Raw genomic sequence first — 24,699 nt, 5'->3', positions numbered from 1 at the left:
GCCCGAACGGCCGCTTGGGCGTCCAGGGCTCGCTCCTCTTTTGTGTGGGGCTGGGAGCTTTGTAACAGGGTGGGCACCAGGTGAATTTCCACCTTTGCGTCGTTGTCCCTTTCCATAGCTGACAGTCTCAAAACGTATGTGCGTGTGTGTGCGCGCTAGCGCGCGCACGGGGAACAATTGAATTTGTTTAAGATAAGCCCCAGCCTACCCACTAAAGTCCTCTAAGCCCGACGTGGTGGCTCTGGAGTCCTGACGTAGCGGCCGGGCAGCGCCAGGTGATGCCCGGTTCGGCGGGGCTTAGTCTCTGGGCTCGGAGGCAAGGCATCGCGGGGTGGGGAAGAACCGAGCCCCAGGACACTGTGAACCGAGCCCCAGGACACTAACGCTGCCTGGGCCTTAGCCCGGGGGTCAAGCCTTGCCGGACTGAGAGAGTGGGCTTTGGGGTTCATGAGACCGAGAGAACTGGCGAGTCGCCAGCCCAGAAAGCCCCCCAGGTTCCACGCCACTCCGGACGGCTTTGGGCCGCCGGATAGACCGACACCCGCTTGGTCCTCAGTCCCACTAAGTGCCTGGGACCTTGGGTCCCGCAGCAAGCGCTCTCGCTCTCTCTGGCGCGGTTCGAGACCGGCGTGGGCCCAGAGCCGCGAAACGCTCCTGGAGCCGCTCAGTCTTGGGCTGCCTGGGATTCGGCTTCCTGGGCTCGCTCGCCACAGCTAGGGGTGGGCGCGGATTTCACGACACGGGCCGGCCTGCCTGGAGTTTGGGGTTCGGGTGGGGCGCCGCGGCCTGGACTTTCCAGGTGTACTTTTCATTACAAGGGGTTGGGGCAAACTGAGGGCGCCGGTGTTCTGTCTGCCGGGCGCGTTTTTGTGTTGGGTGGTCCGGTTGTACCCGGGGCCGGGGACCTGACCCTGCCCCTGCCCCGCCGCATTCTGAACCCCAGGACTTGGGGCGACGTGTAAGGCCGGCTCCGGGACGCAGCGGACTGAACCGGCGCCGCAGGTTCGGGCCGCAGCCCACGCGGTGGCGCTGTCGGGAGAGGACGCCTCAGCTCAGGTCTGGGACACGGGACTTGACCCGGGCTTGGAGGTGACGGGGCCGCGATGATGAGTCGAGGCCGTGGGTTTCTTCGCCGCCACCTTGGGCCCGGAATTTGGAGATGGGACCGACCATCTTCTTCCTGGCTCAGTGTTTCCCGACAGAAAAAGCAGCGCGTCCGGAACGCGACTCTGGGCTGCCATCCCGGCCGCCCCGGGGTGGGGGCGGGGAGGTAGTGGCGGCTTCTTTGGCGTTTCGTTTTCTTTCCCTCTTTGCCTTGTTACCCCGTGGTTGAAAGTCGATTTCTACTTAAAACAACAACAACAGCAACAACAACAAGAAAAAACCCCAATTAGATTAGCAGGGCCGTCGTTCTCTCGCTGCGCGGCTGCAGCAGGAGATCCAGCTCTTAAGCTCTTGGGTCTGAAAAAGAATGAAGGGATCCGGGAGCCCCGGGGGCGTTGTCCTGTGTCGCTGGAGTGGTGCTCGGTGCCCGCAGGCCCTCCGCCCTCCCGGGCCTCCCGGCCCGCCGCCACGGCGAAAGCACACCCAGCGACTCCCCTTGGCTTCGAAACCTGTCCGCAGACTTTCCTTGCTCCGGGCAGTCAGTGCCCACCCCCGACGCCCTCTCCCATCCCCTACATGTGGGACCCTGGTGCCGAAAGCTCTCCGTCTTCGCCCGAGGCAGCTCCGGGGGCCGACCTTCGCGCCTTCCCTCCCGAGCTCTGGGCCTCTGCACTGTCTGTTCCCCTGACCCCCGACCCTCTGGCATCTTGGGTGTTCCGCTCACCGTCTCACGCGGACTAGTCGCCCACCACCTTTCCCCAATCAGCCGTCTCCCTGGGACGCATCTCGCTGTCCGGGCTGCAGGGGCTCGTTCATTTGAGGATGGGAGCACGACCTCCACTGCCCCTGCCTTAGGCGGCCCGACGGTCTCCTCACCGCTCCGCCCCCGCCCAGGCCCCTGGAGCCGCTGGGGGAGCCAGGAGGAATTTATCTTTGACTGGCTCGGGTTGGGATTTGTCCGGCTCTGATGCCAACGAGGAAGACGTGAGAATAACCAAGTAAGTGTCCCCCGCCCCTGCGCTCCGGCCAGTCCCCAGACGCCCCGGGGCAGCCTGGGAAAGGGCAGGAGCCCACCCTGGTCGATCGGTCCTTCTAGGCGCGTTCTCCACGGGGCATTCTGGCGCCGGGCCCTTGTCCCCTCGGCGCATCCAATTTCCAATCCAAGCCCCGCGCAGTTATGCGGCCTGCGAAAATGTTGGTCACCCAGCTCTCCTCGGACAGTCAGTGGCGGAAATTGGCTTCAGAGCTGGTGAGGGCTTCAAGTGAAAGGAACGATTCCCTCCCGCCTCCTCTCGCCCCCAGCAGAGCAAGCCCCGGGCGGGGGGGAGGGGTGGGGGAGAGGCAGGCCCGCGTGGGTTCCTAGGAGTCGTCAAAGGTTGTTGACGCTGGCCATTCCCATAGAATTTTCTCCTGTGCTTGCGGCAGTGGAGGGGAAAGGCGGCACAACTTTCCCGTGTTCTCTAAGGTGCAGCGCACGGCCGGGAGGGCCTCTTGGGTGACCGGACCTGAAATCCTGGGAGCCTGGTGATAGATTCTGGGCACAGGCCACGGCGGCCCAGCAGAGAGCCAGGATCCCACGCCCAGCACCCGGCACCCTGCGCCGGGGCAGTCGGGCCTAGGCCGTCCCGCGCGGGCATCAGGGAAGGAAGGTTGGCCAGAGTTCACAGCTAGCACGGCACAAACCTCGGTGTCGAGAGACAGAAATCAAGAAATGTTGTCATTAAAAGTGCAGGCCATAAAATAAAGGAGAAGAAAGGCCTGACGAGAGATAGAAAAAGGAAGAACACGGAAATAAGAAAAAGCATATATACTTAAGCCCAGCGTATAAAGACCCGTTGATTTTTAAAATAACAAATCTCGGTGTGATTATGAAAGACAGACGACCTTTGACTAAATAACATATGAAAAAAATTGGGAGTGGGGGAGGAAGGGGGGAAAAGTCTGAGTAGATTCCCGACAAAAACGTCAGTGAGAAGCAATCTGAGGTATAAAAATGTCCCCCAAAGTGAACTTTATGCTTTGAGCCCTGGCGCAAACTATCATGTAATGCGCAAAAATGCGTTCGGGATCAAATTATTTTTTTAAAAAGTAATTAAAACCAATTCTTTTCTTGAGTGTGATTTTGTTTTAAAACTGTTTGGAAATAAGCCACTTGAGGAATATAAAACAAAGCCAAACAAAACTTTTGAATCATCATAATTTATTTACTGTTTTAAAAAGTAGAATATCCTAGCAAAAGGTAAAAATATTATTTAAAATTTCTTATTGTCGAAATTAAACATGCTGGAAATAATCACTTACTTCAGTTGAAATAAGGTCAATACAAAAATTGTGTAGTAAAAAGCTTAAGTAATTTGAAACAGAAAAGGCCTTCATTAGAGACAAAACTCAAGGGGGAAAAAAAAACCCCATACCGGGCATATATCACAAAAATCCCTAAAACTCTTCCTTTTTAAATCGAAAGAAATTTGTAAAATTTCTAAACACAAATCTCCAAACATTCAAAATACATTTCTGGTAATAATTCATAGTATTTGACATTTTCTTCTATGTTAAATGCAATTTAAAATTTTTGAGTTCTTTTGCCCCAAATGATAGATTTGTTCATTACCAAAAATGATCAAGATTAAACTCCAATTAAGAGAAAAATCAATGAATTAAAAAAAGTGCAGAATCTGAAAACAAACTAGCCACAGTGTACATTTAATTGTACTTAACTGTAAACTTTATTTAAATCGCCCATCTCAGGAGTTTAATAATTTAGAATCAATAGTTCCTTTCAAAACATAATAAAATATTTACACTTTATAAAATATTAACCGATTAACAATACGGCTGTGTTGTTTATAAGAGTGTAACTGAAGTCCCCATAATCATGCTGTTGACATAAGCCTGTGAGGTTAGCGAAGTGATCCTTCGCAAAATGTAAATGAAGATCTTCAGACAGTGGTGTTTATAAAATAGCTCATTAATGACTTAAGATTGAATCGCTCCAACCATTCGCATCATCAGATATAATAATAGTGACGAATCAGACAGGAAAGATCCTGGCTAAACCATTTGCATTTTTTTCCAGAAGTACTGAAGTCCTAATATCACCAATTCTTCTAAGTTCCTGGACATTGATCCGGAGGAGGGTTCTGCAGTTCAACACCAAGGTAAGGAAAGAAACAGCATTATTATCGTTGTTGTTATTAATAAGAAATGCGCCTTTTCCCCATTTTGAAAACGGGCTTAAACTTTTGACAGTGGTAGTCGTTGGCTTTTGCAACACCCTCTTCCCATTCCGACTTGATATTACAGATTTTTTAAAAAAGTTTGTCAATCGAACTTACAGTTTGTTTCTTTGCAGCCCCAAACCTTTTAGCTACCACCACGAAGTTGGTTTGCTAGAGCCACTTTGTTCTCACAGACTCCGAATTGTGCATTTTCTCTAACTCGTTCTTTTAGGGAGGTGGGAGGGGAATGAGGTTGTGGAGGGCGATGAGGTTGTGGAGGGCACAGGGAAAAGCAAACGCAGCCTAAAACCCCCAGGCTGGCTCCCCGAAGCTTTGCTATCCATCTCGCTTCCTTTCTCCGCTCGTCTCCCACCGCCTCTTGGGTCGCCTAGCGCTCCTTTGGAACTTGGTGGGCGGCGACTGGGTGCGGGGTCCTTCGGATTCTGGGCTCTGAGACTTAGGTCGGGGGCAGGTTTCACTTCTGGGACCCTTTCTCTTCCAGAGTCTCCCCCGCCTCCCAGTTTCCTGCTTTTGAGGGGAGGCCAGGTGCACGCCGCGCGCCGGTTGAGTGCGGCGAGTGGACGGCGGCCTGGCCCCGGGTACACTGGGCTGACGCGGCTTCCCGCGGCGGCTGCACCCGACCGAGATTTCCATAATTGCCCCCCGAGCGCGTTTCCCGAGATCGAATTTAGTTTGGCCCTCTGGCGCCGCCGTAGAGTCAGCGCTTCTTAAGGGAGACCGGCGGCTCAGGCGACGAGATGGTTGGGAGTCCTCGGGGTCCCAGGGGTTAGGAGGGAGAACCAAGGTGTGCGAGAGCGACTAGAGATACCGCCAGCTCAGGGGGCTTCATTGGCCTCAAGACGGGCGGGGACGCGTCCACATTTTCCCGCTTCAGGTCGGGACCGCGAGTGTCAGCCGGCGCCCCCGGGGTCTCGCGGGGGCCGCGGCTCCTGCCCACGTGCTTTCTTTAAGGAGGTTCCGCGTCCAAGAGGGATCTTAGGGACAAAAGCGCGGCCAGAGCCCGGCCTGCTCGGCTAGCGCCCGGGCCACCTTAAATGAGCACCACGGCCGGAGCCGGGCTACGGGCGACTGCGGCCGCGGGAGTCGGCAAAAGTTTGTTGGCTCAGTTACGCCTTCGCGGGACCTGCTGGGGACGCCCCCGCACGGCCTCCCCCGGGATGGGGAGGCCGGGTCCCCACCGCACAGCTCTGACCGCGCTCTCAGCCTAGGGCCCGAGCGGCTTGGGATCCCAGGAGTCCCAGCCCAGCAGCCAGCGGACAGGGAGCCCCGCCGCCCTCGCTGCCACCGCGTCACGGCCTGCAGGCTGCCCGGGCTGCGCCGCTCGAGATGTCGCCGGCGCTGCGTGCGCTCCAGGGACGTCATCCAGGGATGCTCCCCGCCCTGCGACCCTCCTGCAGCCCCCTTCCCTGTGCCACCCGCCGCCCGGCGGGCAGTGCTGGTGCTCCTGCCATTCGGGACACCCGGGCTATTGTTCTGGACCCACGGCAGCGCCAACTCTGAGGGAGAGGCGGCCTTCCTAGCGCGTGCGGCGGTGCGGCGGGCCCGGACGGCTGGCTCCGCACGGAGGGGGAGCTCGCAGGCACCGGGAAAAGTTGTTCGGAGGGGCGGAGGCGGTGCGTGGTGGGCGGAGGCGGTGGGTGGGGGAGGTGATAGCCCTCCTATCTCCAAAGTCGAAAGTACTCCGCGTAGTTAGCAGAACCCGGAGCCGAGGCAGCCGTGGTTGCCTCCTGCGCGTGGGTCTGTGCCTCCGCCGGGAGACGAGGCAACCAGCGCCTGCCTTGCCGCCGCCTCCGAGCCGGGACTAGTGCGCCTCAGGGCTGGGCGAGGCAGCCGCGCCCTGGACCCGCCGCGAGGAGGAGGAGGAGGACGAGACCCCGGGCCCCAGCTCCCGCCTGCACCCGGGCGCACCCACCCACCAGCCGCGGCCACCGCCTCGCGCGGCCCTCGGTTCCCTGCCAAAGGTCCCCCGCCGCGCCGCGCGCGCGCGGTCCTCGCCACACCGCTCTCCCACCGCCGACTCTCTCCTTCCTTCTTCTCCCTCCTCCCTGCTTCCCACCCGCCCCTCTCCAGTCCCTCTGCCTCCTCTGCAGCTCCGCCGCTGTTCGGTCGCCGGCCTCACAGCGATTGATTGATTGATGTTTAATTTCCTGCCAGGCGGGGCCCCCTCCCCCCGCAACCTCCCCGGCCCTCCTCCCCGCCCCCCCACTCTCCTCCTTCAATGCGGTGGACCAGTCTGGCTCGGGTTTAGATCTTTTCCCCCCAACCCCCATCCCGGAATAACCCAGAGACTTCCCCTACCCCCACCCCAAATTATTATTTTGAAGGCGCTAGATCTGGGGACGGACAGGGGGAGGGGGAGAAATCGGAAACCGAGGACAACCCAAAAGGACTCACTTTGCCTGATGACTCAACGCAACTAATAATCATCTCCCTCTCACTGTGTCTCTCTCTGCGGCTTGTCAGTGAGTCCGGCTTCGGCTGCTGGCGGCGGCGGCCGAGAGGGGAGAGGCTGGAGGTGACAGCTTGGGCGACCGCCGCTTTTCCTCCCGCGTGCGGTCCCAGGTCCCTGCGCCTTCTCGCTTCTCGGTGGCACCGGCCCTACGGCTCCGGCCGCGCCTCCTCGCGAGCTAGCCGCCCTGCGAAGCGGCAGCCCCGACCCGCCTCCGCCGCCTCCCAGTTTTCAGCCCTTTCTCGCCAGAACGGGTCTCCTTCCCGAAGGTGTGAAAAGGCTTTTTCAGCCTCCTTCTCTCTTCTCCCCTCCTCCGTCGCCTCCTCCCGCGCTCGCTCGGGTGTTCCTTTGGAGGAGCCCTCCTTTCCCTCTTCTCCTCCTCCCTCTACTCCCCCCACCCCCATCATCAGCATCATAACAACCATCGCCGCACTAAGAAGACACCCTGACCCAGGACCCTAAACGTTTGGACCTGGGAAAGAGGAAAGGGAAAGGAAGACTAGGAGAACACTGCAAGGCAAATCACCAGAAACTTTCCACCCTGGATTCTCTACTTTTGCTCCATGGACAGAGCCCCAGCCAGCCAAGTTACAGACAGACTGTGAGCAGTAAGTACTCAGCGCGAAGGCGCCCGCGCCAGGCTCGGGAGTTCGGGGAAGCCCCGGGTCCTGCTGAGTTCCCTCCCCGCAGCTCTCGCGCTGTTCGTTAGACAGCTCAGCCGAGGGAGTCCGGGCGGAACCTTCGTCCTCAGCCCTGGCGCTCCGTCTCTGCATCACTCGCATCTCTTCTCACCTCTCCTCTGCCACCCCCACCTTGTCTCCTTGAGCCGTGGCGACGCGGCTTCTCCCACGGCCAGAGCGCCCGCGAGGATTCCCAGCGCACTTTGTTGTGCCGGGTTCCTCCTGCTTCTTGGGGATGTCAATGACAATGTGAGAGCCGTTTCATCAGGTGTTTCCTCCGCCGCCGCCGCCCCCCAAAAATCCGGGGGTGCCGAGATCTGCGGGTTCCGTGAGGAGCGCGCTGCCAGCCAGGCCACCCAGGAGACAACTTTTTGGATAGATTTTAAAATTGGGGTTGATGAAGGCTGCTCCCGCACCTAATAATTTAAATGCTTTTGCTTTTGTAATTTATGCGGAAGAGCTTTTTAAAAAATCGGTCAGGATCGGATGAAGATTAGAACGTTCCAAAATAATAACGATTGTAGACCCCGCTTGAGGTTATTCTGATGAATTCCGCCAAGTGTTTGGGGATGCTTATTAATGTGGAATCAGGGTTGATTTTGTGCAGAGTGTGTGTGTGTCCCAGGACGTGCTCGGTAAAGGTAAAAAGCGGGGATTCAAGGGTCTTTTTGGCAGGCCTTTGCCTACTGCCCCGCGATTCAGAGCGCATTCTTCTTGTGGTTAATTTGTTTTCATATGGACTTACGTACACCCGCACCCACTCCTTGAGTGAGTGAGATGTCTTCTTAGGAAGTTCACTTCTTCCTCAACCCTGACCCCCCGACAGCAAGGTCGGCGCACCGGAGAACGGTTTATGCCAACCCTGTCCCAATGAATGGATTACTTCTGGGCGCCCTGGGCGGACTTCGTGACCCAGAGCTAACTTCTGGGAGCAGCGATTGGGCAGAGTCGCGGCACCCCAAGTTCTGGGTTTCCTTTGGGCCGCCCAGTGTAAGGTTGGGACCGGTTTCCCTGTTCAGGCCCCTCGGGCAGCGTGGGAGGAAGTTTGTGTGGCTTTGGTGCAGCGCTCTGCCACTGGCCTAAACGTCTATCACGTGTGTGAGCGGTTTTCCCTCTTTTTTTTCCCTCCCCCTTCCCCCCCCCGCCCCCTCCCTAGGTCCCTGTGCATTTTATTGCGACCTGCCGGTGGGAACTTTGTCTCCGAGTCGGAGCAGCATGGAGCGGCGGAGCGAGAGCCCGTGTCTGCGGGACAGCCCCGACCGGCGGAGCGGCAGCCCCGACGTCAAGGGTCCTCCCCCGGTGAAGGTGGCCCGGCTGGAGCAGAACGGCAGCCCCATGGGAGCCCGCGGGAGGCCCAACGGCGCCGTGGCCAAGGCCGTGGGAGGTAACAGCCCGGAGCAGGGAGGCGCGCGCAGCCCGCGGCCGGGTGATAAAGGCCGGGGTGTCAGGGTTCAGGTTGATTAGGCGATGTCGCGGTGTAGGATTACAGGAAGTGAATTCCAGGTTGCCAAATAATGCCCCCGTCGCCTCTCCTCTGCAACTGGTAGCTTCATCTCGAGTTAAAACAAGAAAGTGGTTTACCCGGAGGGTGGCATTTTTTGGGCACTTTGCCACTGTGTGCTGAGGTGTTGGCAGGTTTATGTCACAGCCAGCTAACTGTTTCTAGATTTTCCTAGAGAGCTTTTTAGTGATTTAACTCTTTTGCCTTGCCTCAGAGTATCTGTTGTAGGGATGAAGTCTAGGTGCGTTCGCTTTTATGGACTAATGTTTAATGCTCAGGTTAGTACAGCAGCAAGTGTTGGTGTTACTTTGTAGTTAGGACAGTGCTTCGAGACAAATGATTAACAACTGGGAATATTTCCAGCCACATTTCAAGTGGGAAATAAGGAATCACTACGAATCTGTCAGGCCCTTAGAGATTTTAATGCTACCATTTTTTAAAAAATAAAGTTTAAAGTCATATGCATTTGTAACTTTGTTATGAATTATAGCACAACAGGTGAAAATAGCATAGTAGTCTTATTGACTACCTGCTGTTTTTCTTTCCAAGAATTTGATATTACTTAAAATCTTTCGTAGTTTTTGCTACTTAAACAACCACTTTCTTTTAAAGTGGTTAGGGAAAGTAATTTTATAAAATAAAGATATGCAAGAAATTTAAACATTATTAAAATATTTTGAGGTTTATATGACATTTCCTTAGTTGTTTTTTAAATATAAATACACAGTTCTACATGGCATGCAGTTTTTTTGTGTTTGACGTAAATTACAAGTTTAATCTTTTTTTTTTTTTTTGCTTCTAAAGATTTTTTCCCCCTAATATTTTCAGTAGTAGCCTGTTTAATATAATTCTTATATTAGCCAGCCTGAAATGAAACAAAACCCTGGCAAAAGTTAGTGATAAATTCCCATGTTCTAAAGAGCCATAGTTTGTATTTCCAAGTAAAGCCTTAATTCGAAATATCCACTCCCTTTTAAAGACATTTTATAAACAGACAACAGACAATTTATAAAAGAACAGGTTTTTATTTTTACTTATTTTGCTATTACTATTTCTTCATGGTAGACATTCAAGATGGTTTGCCTTAGTTCCTTATATTAATCATCTCCCTGGAGAAGCACTCATTCTCTCAGTTTTAAAAGCTTTAACAAAATTATTTGACCATAGATTGTGGCTTGTGTATCTTTCATTTTAGGGACTTGAAGATATACTTTAATGAAGCAAAAGAAAACTTGATAGTTTTGTGACTCACTTTTTAGAAATAGTGTTTATTAATGTGTTGTCTTGAGATTGAAGCAATAACTTTGGACTTTTCAGATCATTTTTTAGTATATGCATATAAGAAAGAAAAATATATGGTGAATATGGTGGGACCCAATGTGAGATGGTTATGATAAGTGCTGGTAATGTTGGATTGAAATCTTTTGGAAATCCTTGGAGAGGATGCGTTCTCAAAGTGGCCTTATGCATTAAAGAAAAAAAACCTAGACTGAAATTTTGGTTTCTTTCTAAGCTCACTAAATTGAAAGAAGTCTCTAAACATTTTAGAATGTAATGGTTACCAATCGTGCTTCCCTACAAAAAGTTTTTTTTTCCCCTGTATCTTACTGAAGGAAAGAAACTGCCTGATTTTGTTGACCTAGGGATACCCTCAGTGTAAAATTGTGGTTACTTTTCATATTTTCTGAGACTATAATTCACATTTGGCCACTTACCATAAATTTGATATAGACAAATATTATTAAGTCTTGGGGAGGAATAATAAATTTGTTTCGACAAGCGCGTATAGTCACTTTTTTCTGAGCTTTAACTTAATTTAGTAATATCAAAGGTCTTAGCTGCTTCCCAAACTGAAAATAAAGATGACATTATTTTGTCTCAGTAAGTACCATTTATGATACTTAACAGTAAAGCGGTTACAATAGTTTACCTATGGTGGATTTTTAAAGATTTTTTTTAAAAGAAAGGTTTTACTCGATAGAACTTAATAGATTGTTTGAAAAGATTTTAATTTAGAAAGCTTTCAAATATTACAACTTAGAACGTAAAATTTCAATAGTACAAAGTTTTCTTATGAATGTTAATGATTATTTTGTGGGTTTAAGTTTATATAGTTTCCAAATGTACATTGAGGTGTTAATTTTATTTCATTATGACTTTTAATCATGTATATAGACTGGAGAAAAGCAAAGCCTTTTTAAAAATGCACATTCTAAATTTTAAAAATGTTTAAAATATATTTCTATTTAGTGGTCCTTTTATAATTGAAATAAGTTTTTTTTTAGAACATAGAGTAAATATAAAATAGATTAGATTTCTATCACCCTACCTCCTTTTGTTTAAATTTTCTTTATGAAGCAATATAATAAGTATAGAAAACTACAAAAATATTTGTAGCTCTGCATCATTTATCACCATTTTCAGACATATTGCAGTCTTGTCAGTGTTGTAAAGATGGCTATAATAATATATATTTTAAAAATAGAGCTCAAAATGTTGGGAGGGTGTATTTGTCAATCTTCAGTGATTCTCTTTTTAAATGCTCTCCCCCTAAAAATAGGGGAAATCATTAAGTTAATTGGTTGCTCAATAAAATGTCAGTTTATCTTACTGCTTCTGATAAACAGGTGAATAAATGCTTCTGAATGCATTGGTTGCCCTAATAAATTCTGTTGCTGTTATTCTACCTTTTTTAGGGAGAGAGAGAGTTTGCTATGATTTTGATGAGAACTAAAAAAAAAAAGAGAGAGACATAATTTTAGTGTCTGGATTTGACTAGATGAGGTGGTAGAAACACTGTCACAGTCTTCAGGGTTCTGTTTTAATAGGGGACTTAAGAGTGTGTTGTTTACAATGTGGTTAGCTTTAGAAGACTATTAGAAAGTAGATCAATTTTGTTTTGTATTTCTAACACTTTGTAGGCTATATTTGCTCTTATCTAAGCAGTGCGTTTTAAAGCATGTATGTAATAAAATATAAGTGCTCATATGTGTATGACAGTCAGCTTTTATAGAAGGTCCTGGAAAAAAAAAAGGCTAATATCTCTTTAAAAAACATATGAAGGCTGGGAGAGAGTTTAGAGCAAGCAAGAGCACCATGGTGTTGACAGCTTTATATCCCTGCTGGGTAACATTCACTTACTAGAATTGGCGTCCTCTCTCAGCTAGTAATTCACTCCATAAGGATTTTGAAAAAGGATGATTAATGGTGGGGAAATTTATATTTGTGAAATTGTTGATTAAAACTTACAGATCTTTTTGAAGATTTAGAAAAAGGAAAGATTATTAAGGATGATGAATATAAGAATCAGATGATCCTTTTACCACCATTATCATAAGTACCTAAAATGTTCTGCTGTATGTAATGCTTCAGCCACACAACCTACAGCATAAAATGAAAGTGATGCCAATCAAGTTTCCAGAGGAAACAAGGCATTCTGCTTTCCTCCTGGACTGCTGAAAGGCGCTGGCCAGTTGTGCTTTAATAGCAATAAATTACTGTGCTTCATTCATTGTTAACACAAGCATTTTCATTTTTTAATGTTTGGCTTAAAGAAGAACTTTTCAGACAGCTTTATTTAAACTGAATGAACAGCGCTTGAGTATACCAGATGGTGTATTTGCTGATAGGAGGCATTAAACATCAGAAATCTTTTTGATATTTTTCATTTTCCTATGAATTTTGATGACTTTTTTTGGTGTTAAATCTTCTAGAGTTCAAGGAAAAATGTTTAAACACTGAGAATATCTTGATTTTTTTGAAAAAAATTAGCTTTTTGGGGAAAAATTAGTTTTTAAAATAACTTTAATTTTGTTGAAGAATTGTCTGTTGAAGTTATCTTGTAACTCTTTGACCCGAAGTAAACCTATTCTTCTTGCTACCAGGCAGCCCTTTCAAGAACATAACTGTCTTGTTGCAAGGGGAAAAAAAAATCATTATGCAATACACACTGATGTACTCAAATAGGGAAGCAAATGTGATCATGATTGTTGCGCAGGGCCTCATTTAGAGCTGAACACTGTCTACAACAACAGTTTAATCGTCTGCATGTGGAACATTTCCTTTTAGATAAGAGTAAAAGAAATGCAGTTCAGGTCAGGTGTAGTCACCGTATGAGCAGTTGTAGAGAGATGTTTGACTTTTTGAAAAGAGGGCAGATATGAAAGAGTATAGATATTGACCTATTGAAATGTATAAAATATTTAGAAATTTGAAACGTATTGTCAACATAGGCAAAATGGAGAAAACTCATTAAATTCATTTTAACCGAGGATGTATATACCATTATGCTTGTAGGGAAGACTCATGTTATTACTTTAAAAGTGAAAAGGTTGTATTTCGGTCTTGTACTCCACTTTTTTTTTTTTTTTTTAAGGGTTTAAGATCTTTTAAATAGAATGAACTTAGGCTTTGGGGTCATCCAACAATCTAGCATGTCCTCTGTAGTTTTGCTGAGGTAGAAAAATAGCCCTCTCTAAAGTGTTTTCAGTCCTTGGCCTGTTATTAAAATAAAGATATACTTGGTTAAAAAAATATATGCAATGGAACATACACATTAAACAGAACATAGGGTATCCGCCCCTCAAAGTCTTGAGCATAATTTGATGTTTTGAGTAATTTTGGAAGCTTTATATTCCATCATAAAAACCCCACTGACCATTATATATTCAAGATCATCTGCAGTGAAATGTGTGTGTGTGAGTGTGTGTGTGTGTGTGTGTTAGAACTACATAGATGTCCCTTAAGGCATCTGTTTTCTAACCACTGCAGACAATAAGCAGTATCCTCTTTTTTCAGGGGGTTGTGACTAAGAGTATCAGTCTGTACATGTTAGATATCCTGTGTTAATTCTTTTCTCCTTGTGTGAATGTGTGTATATATTTTGCCTATCTATCTCTGTAGGGAGGGAAACAGACTAATCATAATTTATTAGATATCTAAGCATATTAATTTTGAGTTATTTTAAGAATATGGAAATCAGTTTTATTCCAGGCAAGACATGGTAATTATTTGGTATATCTGACAAGGTGTATCTGGTAAGCAGTCAAATTTGGTGGTGCTACTTCGATAATTTAAAACTCTTTTTTTTTTTTTTAAGATTCAATGCGGAGACAGTTTATATGATATATAAAAAAGGCAAATTGACAGAGTTAGATGAATTTCAAATTGTATTATTTTCTTTGGCCTTTTTAGAGTTTTTAGGTTTCTTTTTTTTGACTGAAAATAAGGTAGAAAACTTTATGTTTCCAGTATAGAGCAAAATGACAATTTTTCATCATTAAAAAAGTTTTTTATAACTAGTAATCTCACATTAGGTGCAAAAAACATGTACATAGTTTATTTCATTTCCAGAAGCCAAACTTTATCTTACATAGCATGTAAATAAAGTTATTTATACTCTTTTACCTAATAAGTAGGCTTTTTTTTTTTTAACCTATGTAACTAATGTGTGGTAACATAGTTTTACTATCTTCCTTACATGAATGCTGAGATACAATGGCATTTTGGAACATATTTAAGGATGGAGCGTTTGACAAAAGTTGTATGTGTAACAGTTTGTCAGTGGAAAGTGACAAGTGGGAAATGACAAATGAAATGTTGGCATCATCATTCTTTATTTTGATAAAAATGTCTCAATTTGCAGTGATATAATACTGTTTCATTTTATTTCATGAGTTGTGTGAGATGCATAAGGGGAATTTAGATTTTGTGAACGGAAAATTAGCAGCCTAAACTCTCTTTTCTGAAGCTTTGGCAGCAAGTTCCCCCTCCCCCCCAACTCCCCAAGAATAAAAACAGCAGTGAAATGTTGGATCTAACTCATACATTTTAACTCATTACTTTTTGGAAAAAAAGAAAGAAAGAAAGAAAGGAAGGAAGGGACAGGGAGAGGGAGAGAGAGAAAAGAAAGAGAAGAACTGAAAATGGTTTCAAGTAGGAGACATTTATGCTTAGCTCAAAAAATGACGAGAGTTTGCCTTTTGTTTTCTTTATAGCGATTGAAAGATGAGTGATTTCCTTCTGCTGACTTTGTATTGGGCCTTTCTCACTTCCAATTACCACTGCTCTCCATCCTTAATTTCGGGTGTCAATGTGGAGAGCCGTGAATTCCTTTTATTTTAAGGTGCAACAGAGGTTTGGAAATGTCTATGTGTTAAAAATTGATTTTTATATACAAAGGATTCATCATCCTACTACTTACGGGTAATGTGATAGATATTTCAAAGTCAAAGTAGACTGCCCTGAGTGGAATTGAGGTGTGAGTTAAAACAAAAGCCAGTTGAGGACTTACAGATTTCCAAAAATTACAGATGTGGCCTCTATAGTGTGTGATTTTCTTTATTTTTTGAAGTCAGTGAGCAACCAAACATTTATTTTCTTCTTTTACATGAAACAAGCCCCACAAGGACTTCATGCTATATAGTGTTTATGTAAAAATGCTCTATGGTGGAGTTTTCAAAATCATGGAACTCCATCTATACATATAATTTTTTTTGCTTTCAATTAACAGAATTGTTTTGCTGTTTAATAGCAAGTGATTTAAAAATTGTGGTAACATCAGTATAATTACGAGGCAGTGAAAGGCTTCATCAGAAATTGTCTTTTACAACTTGTCTTTGGCTTCTCATTTGCAAAGTTTTACTTATTCCAGATTTTTTATTAACCAGGTAAAAATGACCTAAAATGGAGTAAATGTGCCATAGACATACAATTATGACAATTGGGTTTATGGTGTGTATTTTTTCCATTTTTAATTGATGTGTATACCTTTAAAATTTTTTTAAATAAACTAATGAATATTATAGTTATTAGTTTGACAGATGCTTAAAATGAAGAAAAACCCTTAATAGAAATTTAAAGAATTTTAACCTTGCAATAAAGTTATGAGCAAATTATGGCAGTCTTATATTGTACTAAGAATATTATTTGTGTTTATGACACATTGGGGTCGTAAAACCCTCTGGGGGATGTATATTTCAATTTTAATTGCTCCCAGTATTATTACTGTTGGTTAGTGGGTGAGGCAGATTAGGTTCTGCCCTTAACTAGTTGCCTTACCATTGGAATGGAGTTCTACTTTAGCACAGTGGGCTGTTAAACTATAGCATAACGTAACAAAAAAGTTTAAAAAGTTAAGGGGAAACCCTTCAAGCTACCGTATATGAAAAGGGGTGCATTTCACACCAGAGTAAGTGTTTGGTGCCTACTGATGGTTGCACAGTTATTGAAGTGTGCACAGCAGCTCAGTGACTTTCTTTGTTTTGTTGAAGACTTGCACAGATATGAACAAAATTAATAGAGACTCTAGTTAGAGAAAACGTTTTCCAAAGCACTAAGATCTGACAGAGGTGATTTTCACTTTTCATAGAAACAATTTTAATTTCATAATCTTAAGCACAGATATCTTTTTATTTCTTTTAAAAATATTTTTTACTTTTTAAAAAAAATTTGGCTAGAAAGCAAGTGTATCCATTCTTTTATAACTGACTAAAATTGATTTTTAAATTTCCTGATTATTCCCCATATTAAAATTGCATGTTTTTCTTGCATGGGTTCCCATTATTTATACATACATATAAGAAAAGCAAAAATTGATAGCTTGTAAGGAAAACGAATTCATATCAAAACTTCAAATAGCAATGTTTTCAAAACATTATTATTATTTCTTTTTGGTTAACAGAACAAGAGCTTTCTTTAGTCATAACCCAAAGATGCTAACAGAGCGGCGTGATAAATGTCTCTTTAAGTGTCGTAGTAAAAGAAAATGACATGCCTTCTGAGGCAGTGGAGAGTTTATGTTGTTTCGGACCCATTTCCCAAGCAGTGATCGAAAACAGATTACAATAACAATTATACAGTCAGAAGATGCAATATCCATTTCTGCTTTAATTGAGTGAAAGAATAATAAAAACGTCATTAAGAAAGATGAGGGGGACCTGTCACACAACGTACACATTTTTAATCTTGAAGAAGATGCAGAATAACTCAAGTACTTTTCACTTACTTTGCTGTATTTATTAGCTAAAATCTGTTTTGGGGAGAGACCATTTGGTTCTTGCTCCTCCCTGGGAAGTTCAGAGAGGAGCCCCCGGGAGGTAGTTGCTCAGGAGACATGAGAAGTGCTCACTGATTTGTCTTCATATACAGTTTACAATGGGAAATCAGTTTCTTATATTCCACCTGAGGTGTAACTACCTTCTCTCTTTCTCTCTCTCTCTCTCTTTTTCATCTATGTAAATGGAAGTAAAAAGTAATGAATGTCCCTCTTGTTACAAAGTCCTGCAAAGTAAGGGTTAGGTGTGGTCCCTGGATCTGCTGTGCTTCCTCCCCTGGCTGAAGCGGGGGGAGAAAGTTGAAGGTGAATAATGAGCACCCTTATTTTTTCTAGGTTCACGTGGGGTTGTTGGGGACCCCGAGTTTCCACATGGACACATCACCTGACATTCATGTAGGTGACATAGACTGTCACCTGAGATGCATAGGCTCTGGCCTCCATCTGCAATCATTGGAACCACTGAATCGATAATCCTTCACAATGCTGAGCCTCCAGCCCTCATTACCCAGAGTAGAGCTTTCAGCAACTTGGAGCGAGCTGGCTGGCAGCCGCTGAAATCAGTGGCTAGCGTTCTGTTCTTTCACCCTAGGCTGTATTTCTTACTCTATTCATAGAATTGCGTGTGCCTGGAAACTTGGGTGATGACAGTGGAGTTAGCCCAGACAGTGGAGTTAACCCCTGCTCGTTGTGGGGATACTAAAACCGCAAATGGTGTTGGCCATCAAAGCAGCTGGAGCCCAAGGTTGGACTTAGTTGACAGAGTTAGAGGAGACTGTTTCTTTGGTCTGTAGCTAAGAGTTTTCTTGGGTTCAATATTTAAAAACCTTCCTGAGAGCAAAATGAAAGGAATATAAGGTAGGCAGTAAACCCTTCCTGGTGGAGGTCTCATGATCCCAGAATTGTCCCAAGCATAATCCCTTTCAGACTGGAATTTATGTCATACAGCTCAAAAGGCTTTTTTTTTTTTAAAAAAAATTCAGTTTAGAGAGTCTAGTTAATAGTGCCTTCATTAAAATACTTTTGTCAGCAAAAGGTTTTTCAGTTTTAACATTTACATAACCTAACATCATCGACGAATGCCACGAGCTTTAAGGGTCTATTAGTGGTTCCGTTTTTTTTCTGGGCTTTATAATTTAAACCTAAACATTAATTCTGGGAGGAACTTGGCATAATGTCTTTTTGCCTTGGAGGGAATTTTTGTTGTACAATCAAAAAAAAAAGACCTATATATTTTTTCATACAGTCACCTTCTCCATGTCTCCCCTCCCCTAAGTAAATAGCAGTTAAATAGTCAAGGTTTTAAAAGGGCTTATTTAAATCAAAAAAAGAAGTGATTATTTAGGTGAATTTAACAATTTTCCATTAGTTCATATTGCAAACTAGTGCTTTTGATATTAACAAAAAAGATCTGTGAGGCTGCTAATGCAATGAAAATATTTTTCCTCTCTCTCATACTAAAGTGATGTGGCAAATTTTTTTAATAAAATTATATTTGAGAACCCTTGAAACTTACAAATCAGTTACCTGTCTTATTTATTAGAAGCTGAGAGACGTAAAAAATTCTTTATGTCACCTGAAATTATAGCATTGACTAGGAGGAAAGAAGTTGGGATCTCAGTATTAAGTAATAAAGGGACTAAGTTTCCCAGTATATTAGTTTTTTTGGAAAATATACTTAAATTAGGATTCTTAAAATGATCTTTTAAATATATGATATTAATACTATGTGAACGTTGAGTTATTATAGGAATCTGGTTACAAGGTAATTGTGAAATCAAGAAACAATTGAGGAAACCCTGTGACGATCAGTTGCCATGATATGCAAACCAGAAAGTGTTCAGAACGCGAGGAAGAATGCATGCCTGGAAATCGCTCATGGAGGAGAGTGAGGCTAAGCCAGGGTTCTCCCGAAGCTTTGCCGGCTTTCAGCTTACCAGGCTCCATTTAGACAAGATTTTGTCCTGTATGTAGGTTTGGCAGATGTGATATTAGATGACCAAACACCCTTCATTATTGAGGAGCAGTATTATAAGAGGAGCAAATTGTTCACTGAAAGGGAAGTTATTACACATTTAAGACCCAAGTAAAGACATTTTACAAGGGTAAACCAGGTGATTCTGATTTTTTTTTTCCTTCTCAAATGGATCTCCAGGTAATATTCAGCACAATCACTCTATTTACAGGTCCATTCATATAGTAAGCTTGAGCCTTCAGCACGTTTTTACAGGTAACTTATAACCAAACCCCACCGCCCCCCAAACTAGAGCTTACTACTGAAAGCCTGCCAATGCCGTCACAAATGGTCATTACTTCCCAAGAGACTTGGAGGAGAAAAAGAACTGGAGGAGAATGCCATGATTTCAGTAAGAACCATTTTGCTGCATGTGTATATTTTTGCTGCCATGGCAAAACTGTCTGGGGGCTGACCTTCATATTCAGAACTGATACCGCACACTGTCCCATGGAAATGTATAGAATTCCAATTAGCACAGGGTCAGAGTATAAATGTACCTCTTTTCACACTGTTCCAAGTGGTTAGTGGAAAACAAGCTGCAAAGTAATTCCCTCAGTCCCCCAATAAAAAGATTTATAGCAAGATAATTCTCAGCCCCATAATGGGGGTGTTGTAGGTTTGCGTTTGATATTTATAAGACTGAAATACAGTCCATGTACCCAAACTAAGCATTTATTGTAAACAAGTTAACTGCCGAGAGGTTATATTCTGTCCAACTGATGTATAGCTTGAAAGCAGGTTTGAGGGAGACAGTTCTTTTTAACCAAGGAAGGCTTCTGAGACGCAGCTCTTTTCTTCCTTTGCTGTGAGTCAGTGAAGTCGTCTTTCCCACAGCCAGCCTCTCATGTATATAATAAACACAGGCTTGCTCTCTGAAAACATATCTGTTTGTCGATCCTACTTCTATTAGCAAAATAAAGAAATGAACGTATATTCACCGAAGCTGTTAGGTATAGTCTCTTTTATCATCTTTACCTGGACCTGGGCAGTAATGGTGCTAAGATAACATAGTTGCTGTCAGTATGGCAGGCAGGTGAGTTCACCCACAAGCCTAAACCTACGCCTCTGAGTTAACCTCCAAGAGAACCCCTTTCTCCTTTAATGCAAATTTTGAAAAAGAGCCTTTGCCTTGTCTTTCTGTTATCTTGTGTTGAGCTTGTGAGATAACTATTTTGAAATTGTGGCCTCTCGGGATGGGGAGAAACTATACTAATATGCTTCATTTTATGGCTCAGAAATTATTCTAGAGTTAAAGAACTTGTGAATCCAGGGAATCTAAGGAGAATGAAATCTTTCTGAGGTTGAGATATTCCACATCTGGGATTACCCCCAATTTAAAATGGTACAGTGCTCTTCCAAGGTTTCTGTGCTTTAAGTAAGGTAGACACTTACAGTTTCTTTAGGATAAAGATTTATGACTTTCTTTTTTTCCAGGAGAAAAAAAAAAAGGGTTTTTGTGACACTTTTCAAAGATAGTTAAAAATGGAATAATATTCCTCCTTTGGTTGGGTGGTATCCTTTAGATAACATTAAGAATGAGAATAAGAGTTTCAATGGATTTACGTGCAGTGGCTGAAATGGTCTCTTTGGTTTTTTAATATCAAACTTAATAGTGTCTTTTGGAATGATATAAATCGTAAAGGGGATGTCAGAATCATAACATGAAAAAAACACAATATAATAGTTTTCTCTGTTCTGTTATTCTTATTTAAGTAATTGCTATAAATTGTACAGGTACATATAAGCTTAAAGTATCTTGTGTGGGAAGTATTCCATCAGTGGGGACCCGAGTTTCCCCAGTCTGTATGCTGGGTTTTATTAACTTCATCTCAGTCACGATAATAATATCCTATGTATTGCCATCCAGAGAGCCCAGTGTACCCTTAGGGGACTGCAGAATACACAGCATGATTTTGACTTTCTTGCTCTCTCCTCCTGTTCTTTTCTTTTTCTTCTCCCAGTGTTAGCCATTTCAAGGACCTGGTTGCTGTTACATCTCAGTGGAGGCATTTGTTGGGTATAAGAATGAGAGTGGCTTTTAGTGGTTGGGAAAGGATGGTAATGGCTGCCTGTCTGTTTAAGCTCGGCCTTGTGAAATCTGCATTCATTTCACAGTGACGATCTTTTTACATCTATTAAACATCCATATATGTTTTGCTGTTTGAACCCTAAACATAGACAGTAGGATTTCCTCTTGTAAGGGAGAAAGTCTTTATTTTTCACTATAAAAACTTTACCTTTTCAGGTTTTTATTTGATAAAAATCTCTCCACTCTAGTATGATTTCCTTTGGGGCTTTGCACCACTGTTTGATCTCAATTTTTAATAATTTTGGTGAGTTAAACTCCCCAAAGAAAACATGCTTGTGCTCTGAAATATTCCCACTAGAAATCTGGGTAGTCTTGTCTTATTGAGAGCCGAGTGCTTGATTCCTTTATTAATTCCTTGCTAGAGAACCTCAGTACAGTTAAGCTTTCCTTACCACTACACTGGAGAAATTAATCAAGGGTTTTAATTTTAATTATTAAATTAGATAAAATAACATTTAAGGCAGAGCTCAAAACCTGAGATGACGAAGCAAATGTTAGTATAAAGATAATTTTTATTAACTCCTTTTTGGACTCCTGGGGCTCTGAGTTGCAAATAGCTTTTCCAGAGAGGATAATAAGAATGAAGGGAGCGGCAACTACATCTCTAGTTCAACAGTATTTAAAAAATTATCCTCCCAGAAACCTCCAGAATAAAATTTTACTTAACGGAGGAAGGAAATCCTACTGTTGATGAATTATGGTACAGTCATTTCAGCATGCCGTTGAGTCTCAAGGCTTACTAATATATACATTTCTAACCCAGTGAGAAAAGAACCTCAAGAACTTAGTTTTGAACTTGGGGATACTTACACAGTATGCCATATGTTTGAACTCTTCTGTGATACACAAACTTGCATATTCTACTTTTTTTCCTTTTCTTAAATTTTTTTTTTTTGATTCTGGGATCAGTAAACATTTTGTCTCTCTGTAGTTACTACACTTAGAAGAGATGCCGCAGGCCTTCAGTGCAGGACATGGGTAGGACTGCAGATAAGATGCCCAGGGCTCCAGGATGTGCACAGTCACAGAGCACAGTGCTGCTACCCAACAGAGTCCTACACCAGTTGACTGTGATGCCTTCGTGGTGATAAACCAACAATTTCTGTGGACAGTGGTCATGCAGGGCCCTGTGGTCTGGTGCGCTTCCCCCATTCAGGAGTGAGCTCCTGAATCCACTTGTGCGATCCTTTCCTAGAAAGCTTTCCTTGTCTACCAATGCTGAATGCTGTGTAGTAGGGCCAAAGTGATGTGGACAAGTTAGGTGGCAAGGGAGTCGTGGGACTTCAGAACTGGCACTGCCTATTAATGGTGGTTACTAATGTCTAGGTGGAATTAGCATTTTGTTAAGATAAACAAACATTTCTTTTGGGCCTGCTGCAGGTCAGCCTGGGAGTGGAAGGGAGAGTGGGAGGGTGAAGCCTTAATCTAAGTCCAGTTCATGTTGGAGAAGGAAAAGACCGGCCTCTCCTTCACTCTAACTGGACAATCCTGACAGCTGGGAATTTAGTTCCTTGGGTCAGGCTTGTTGTGGCTGTGTTCCCAGGTGTAGCTCAGGCATTTTTGTTTAGATAAGTAGCCACATTGTGCCTCCTGTGTGCCTGTGAAATCCTGTTTTGCAGATTTCCAGGCCAACTTGATCGTGCCACTGCATTTCTATAACTGAAGAGTATTGAGAGACCTGGAGTTTATCCTTCAGCCTTCAGATCTGACTTCAGGTTGAATGGTGGCCTCTCAGTTTGGGGACAGGCCTGGAATCAGAGGTCTGGAAGACCAGAACCCGTCTCCCTTCCCTACCACTTTAAACCCAATTTGAGCCTTTGGGGTGATAAGTGAGAGGACCAGAGTTTACTAGGCCATCCCTACCCCTGGCCTATTTTTTGTTCTTATCTTCCAAAGTTAAGATCTGCCCCAGGGGCTGCACAGTAGTGTCTGGTTTTACTAGAGAGATTTCTGAAAATAAAATATTTCTTGGTAGTCTTACCTCTCCCCACCTCCCCACAGAGGAAGTGGCATCAAGGAACTATATTGTTTAAACTTTACTTGGAGGCGTAATTCTCAGGTCTAAGCAACTGGGTCATGGATGAACAGATCATCGAATTTCTGCATATGTGGCTTCATTTGCACTCAGAGTAATTATTAAGCGCATTTTGCCTTCGGTAGGATTGACTGGTCCTCCACCTGTAAACAACCCAGGACTTCCAGCTGTCCCACCTCTCTCTCAGCTCCTGCTTCCTCTTCGGGAAGAGTTAAAAACAAAACCAACAACAAAAACAAATGAATGAATCCTTCTGAGAATCTGTAGTTCATAAGCAAAAGACAGAAAGGGACTTTGGAAAGTGGAGCAGTTTAGGGGAGCTTGGAGGTCCTCTGGGCCACCTGTGGATGGCTCCTTTCCCCCAGATGTTTTTGCTCTCCCCCCCAAGACTGGGAAGCATGTTTTTCTTTATGACAGTACCTCAGTTTCTTTCCATTAGAAGTTAATGTGGGATACAATGTACTACTTTTACAGTGAAAATATATCTGAGGAAATTAAGGGACTGCCAAGCCATTAAAACAGTGAAGTGTAGCATCTTTTTATTTATTAATCTCTTTGGAATTTCAGCCCCTGGGGGAATGGGAGGCTGGAGTGGAATGTGGAGCCTGGGGCCACCAGAGCTCAGGAGGTTAGTCCCTGGGAGTAAAGAGCAGGGGCAGAAAAGAAGAGAGTAGGGAAGACACACTGGATCCATGTTGGAATTTTGCCTGGGACCCCAAGAAGGAGGTGAGGAACACCCTGTCCTTTCTTTCTATCTCTGGTAGCAATTCTTGGCGCTCAAACCTGCCTTTATTGTTTTAGGGTGGGAGGAAGCATCTAGAGGTTAATATTGGCGAGTTCTTTCTATTCTTGTCTGTGACGCAGGGTGTGTGTGTGAATGTGAGTGTGTGCTTGTGCATGCGTGAGAGGAACAGAGACAGAGAGGGAGAGGGTATGAGGTTGTAGAGCAAGGAAGTGGTTGTTTTGTTTTTCTAGTAAATTTGCAATAAGAAAAGATAGTTGCCACCCCTCACTCCCTTCTCTGCCAGTCCTCTGGAAAACGCTGTATTATTCACTTGGTTTCCAGGGTAGAATTTGCTTCAGTGTTTCTGGGGTTCTATGATTTATCGATTGTGGTGGTTGCTGAGCGTGATGTTTTACTCCAGGTTAAGTTTTATACAAAGAACAGATATATATGAGAGACTCTGCCCTAAAGCCTTTGTAATCTTCAACTAGCCCAGGGACCTCCTCAGGTAATAGAACCATATCTACTGCCAGCCCGAGGGAAGGGAGTGGGCCCTGTGGCTGCCTTTCTTTTGGAAACAGATGGTTTTGGGAGCCCTTTGAAAGAGGGGAGGAGAAAGGCTGGCCTCCTGTCATCTCAGACTGACTCCTGTCATTCAGGGGGCAGGTCCAGGAATGAAGGTGGACCCAGGAGGCAAAGGGGCTGGGGAGGAGACGGCAGCCCGTGGACACCACACTAGAGAAGGACCCATTATTTGAGCCTTTCTTTGTCTGTGAGAGACTGAAGGGCAGGATCTGTGTTTGGTTCC

At 44.4% G+C, this 24,699-nt stretch overlaps 1 protein-coding gene across 2 annotated transcripts in view; it reads left to right on the top strand.

Moving 5' to 3' along the window:
* The first annotated feature begins 3,840 nt into the window (after window positions 1-3,840).
* Window positions 3,841-24,699, top strand: part of SATB2 (SATB homeobox 2) — a 195,058-nt gene continuing 174,199 nt past the window's right edge. Inside the window, exons 1-2 of one of the 2 annotated variants that reach the window (XM_081243265.1) lie at window positions 3,841-4,262; window positions 8,629-8,856. In XM_081243265.1, the coding sequence (XP_081099391.1) occupies window positions 8,688-8,856 (169 nt within the window). In that variant the 5' untranslated portion in view covers window positions 3,841-4,262; window positions 8,629-8,687. Of the gene's footprint in view, window positions 4,263-7,322; window positions 7,401-8,628; window positions 8,857-24,699 lie in introns of those variants that run through there. The other variant, XM_081243264.1, reaches the window with a different exon arrangement.

The sequence above is a fragment of the Mesoplodon bidens genome (genome assembly GCF_964165515.1).
Source record: "Mesoplodon bidens genome assembly, chromosome: 8".
Lineage (NCBI taxonomy): Eukaryota > Metazoa > Chordata > Mammalia > Artiodactyla > Ziphiidae > Mesoplodon > Mesoplodon bidens.
The sequence above is the reverse complement of the archived record's forward strand: the minus strand, read 5'-3'. Positions and strand labels throughout refer to the sequence as shown.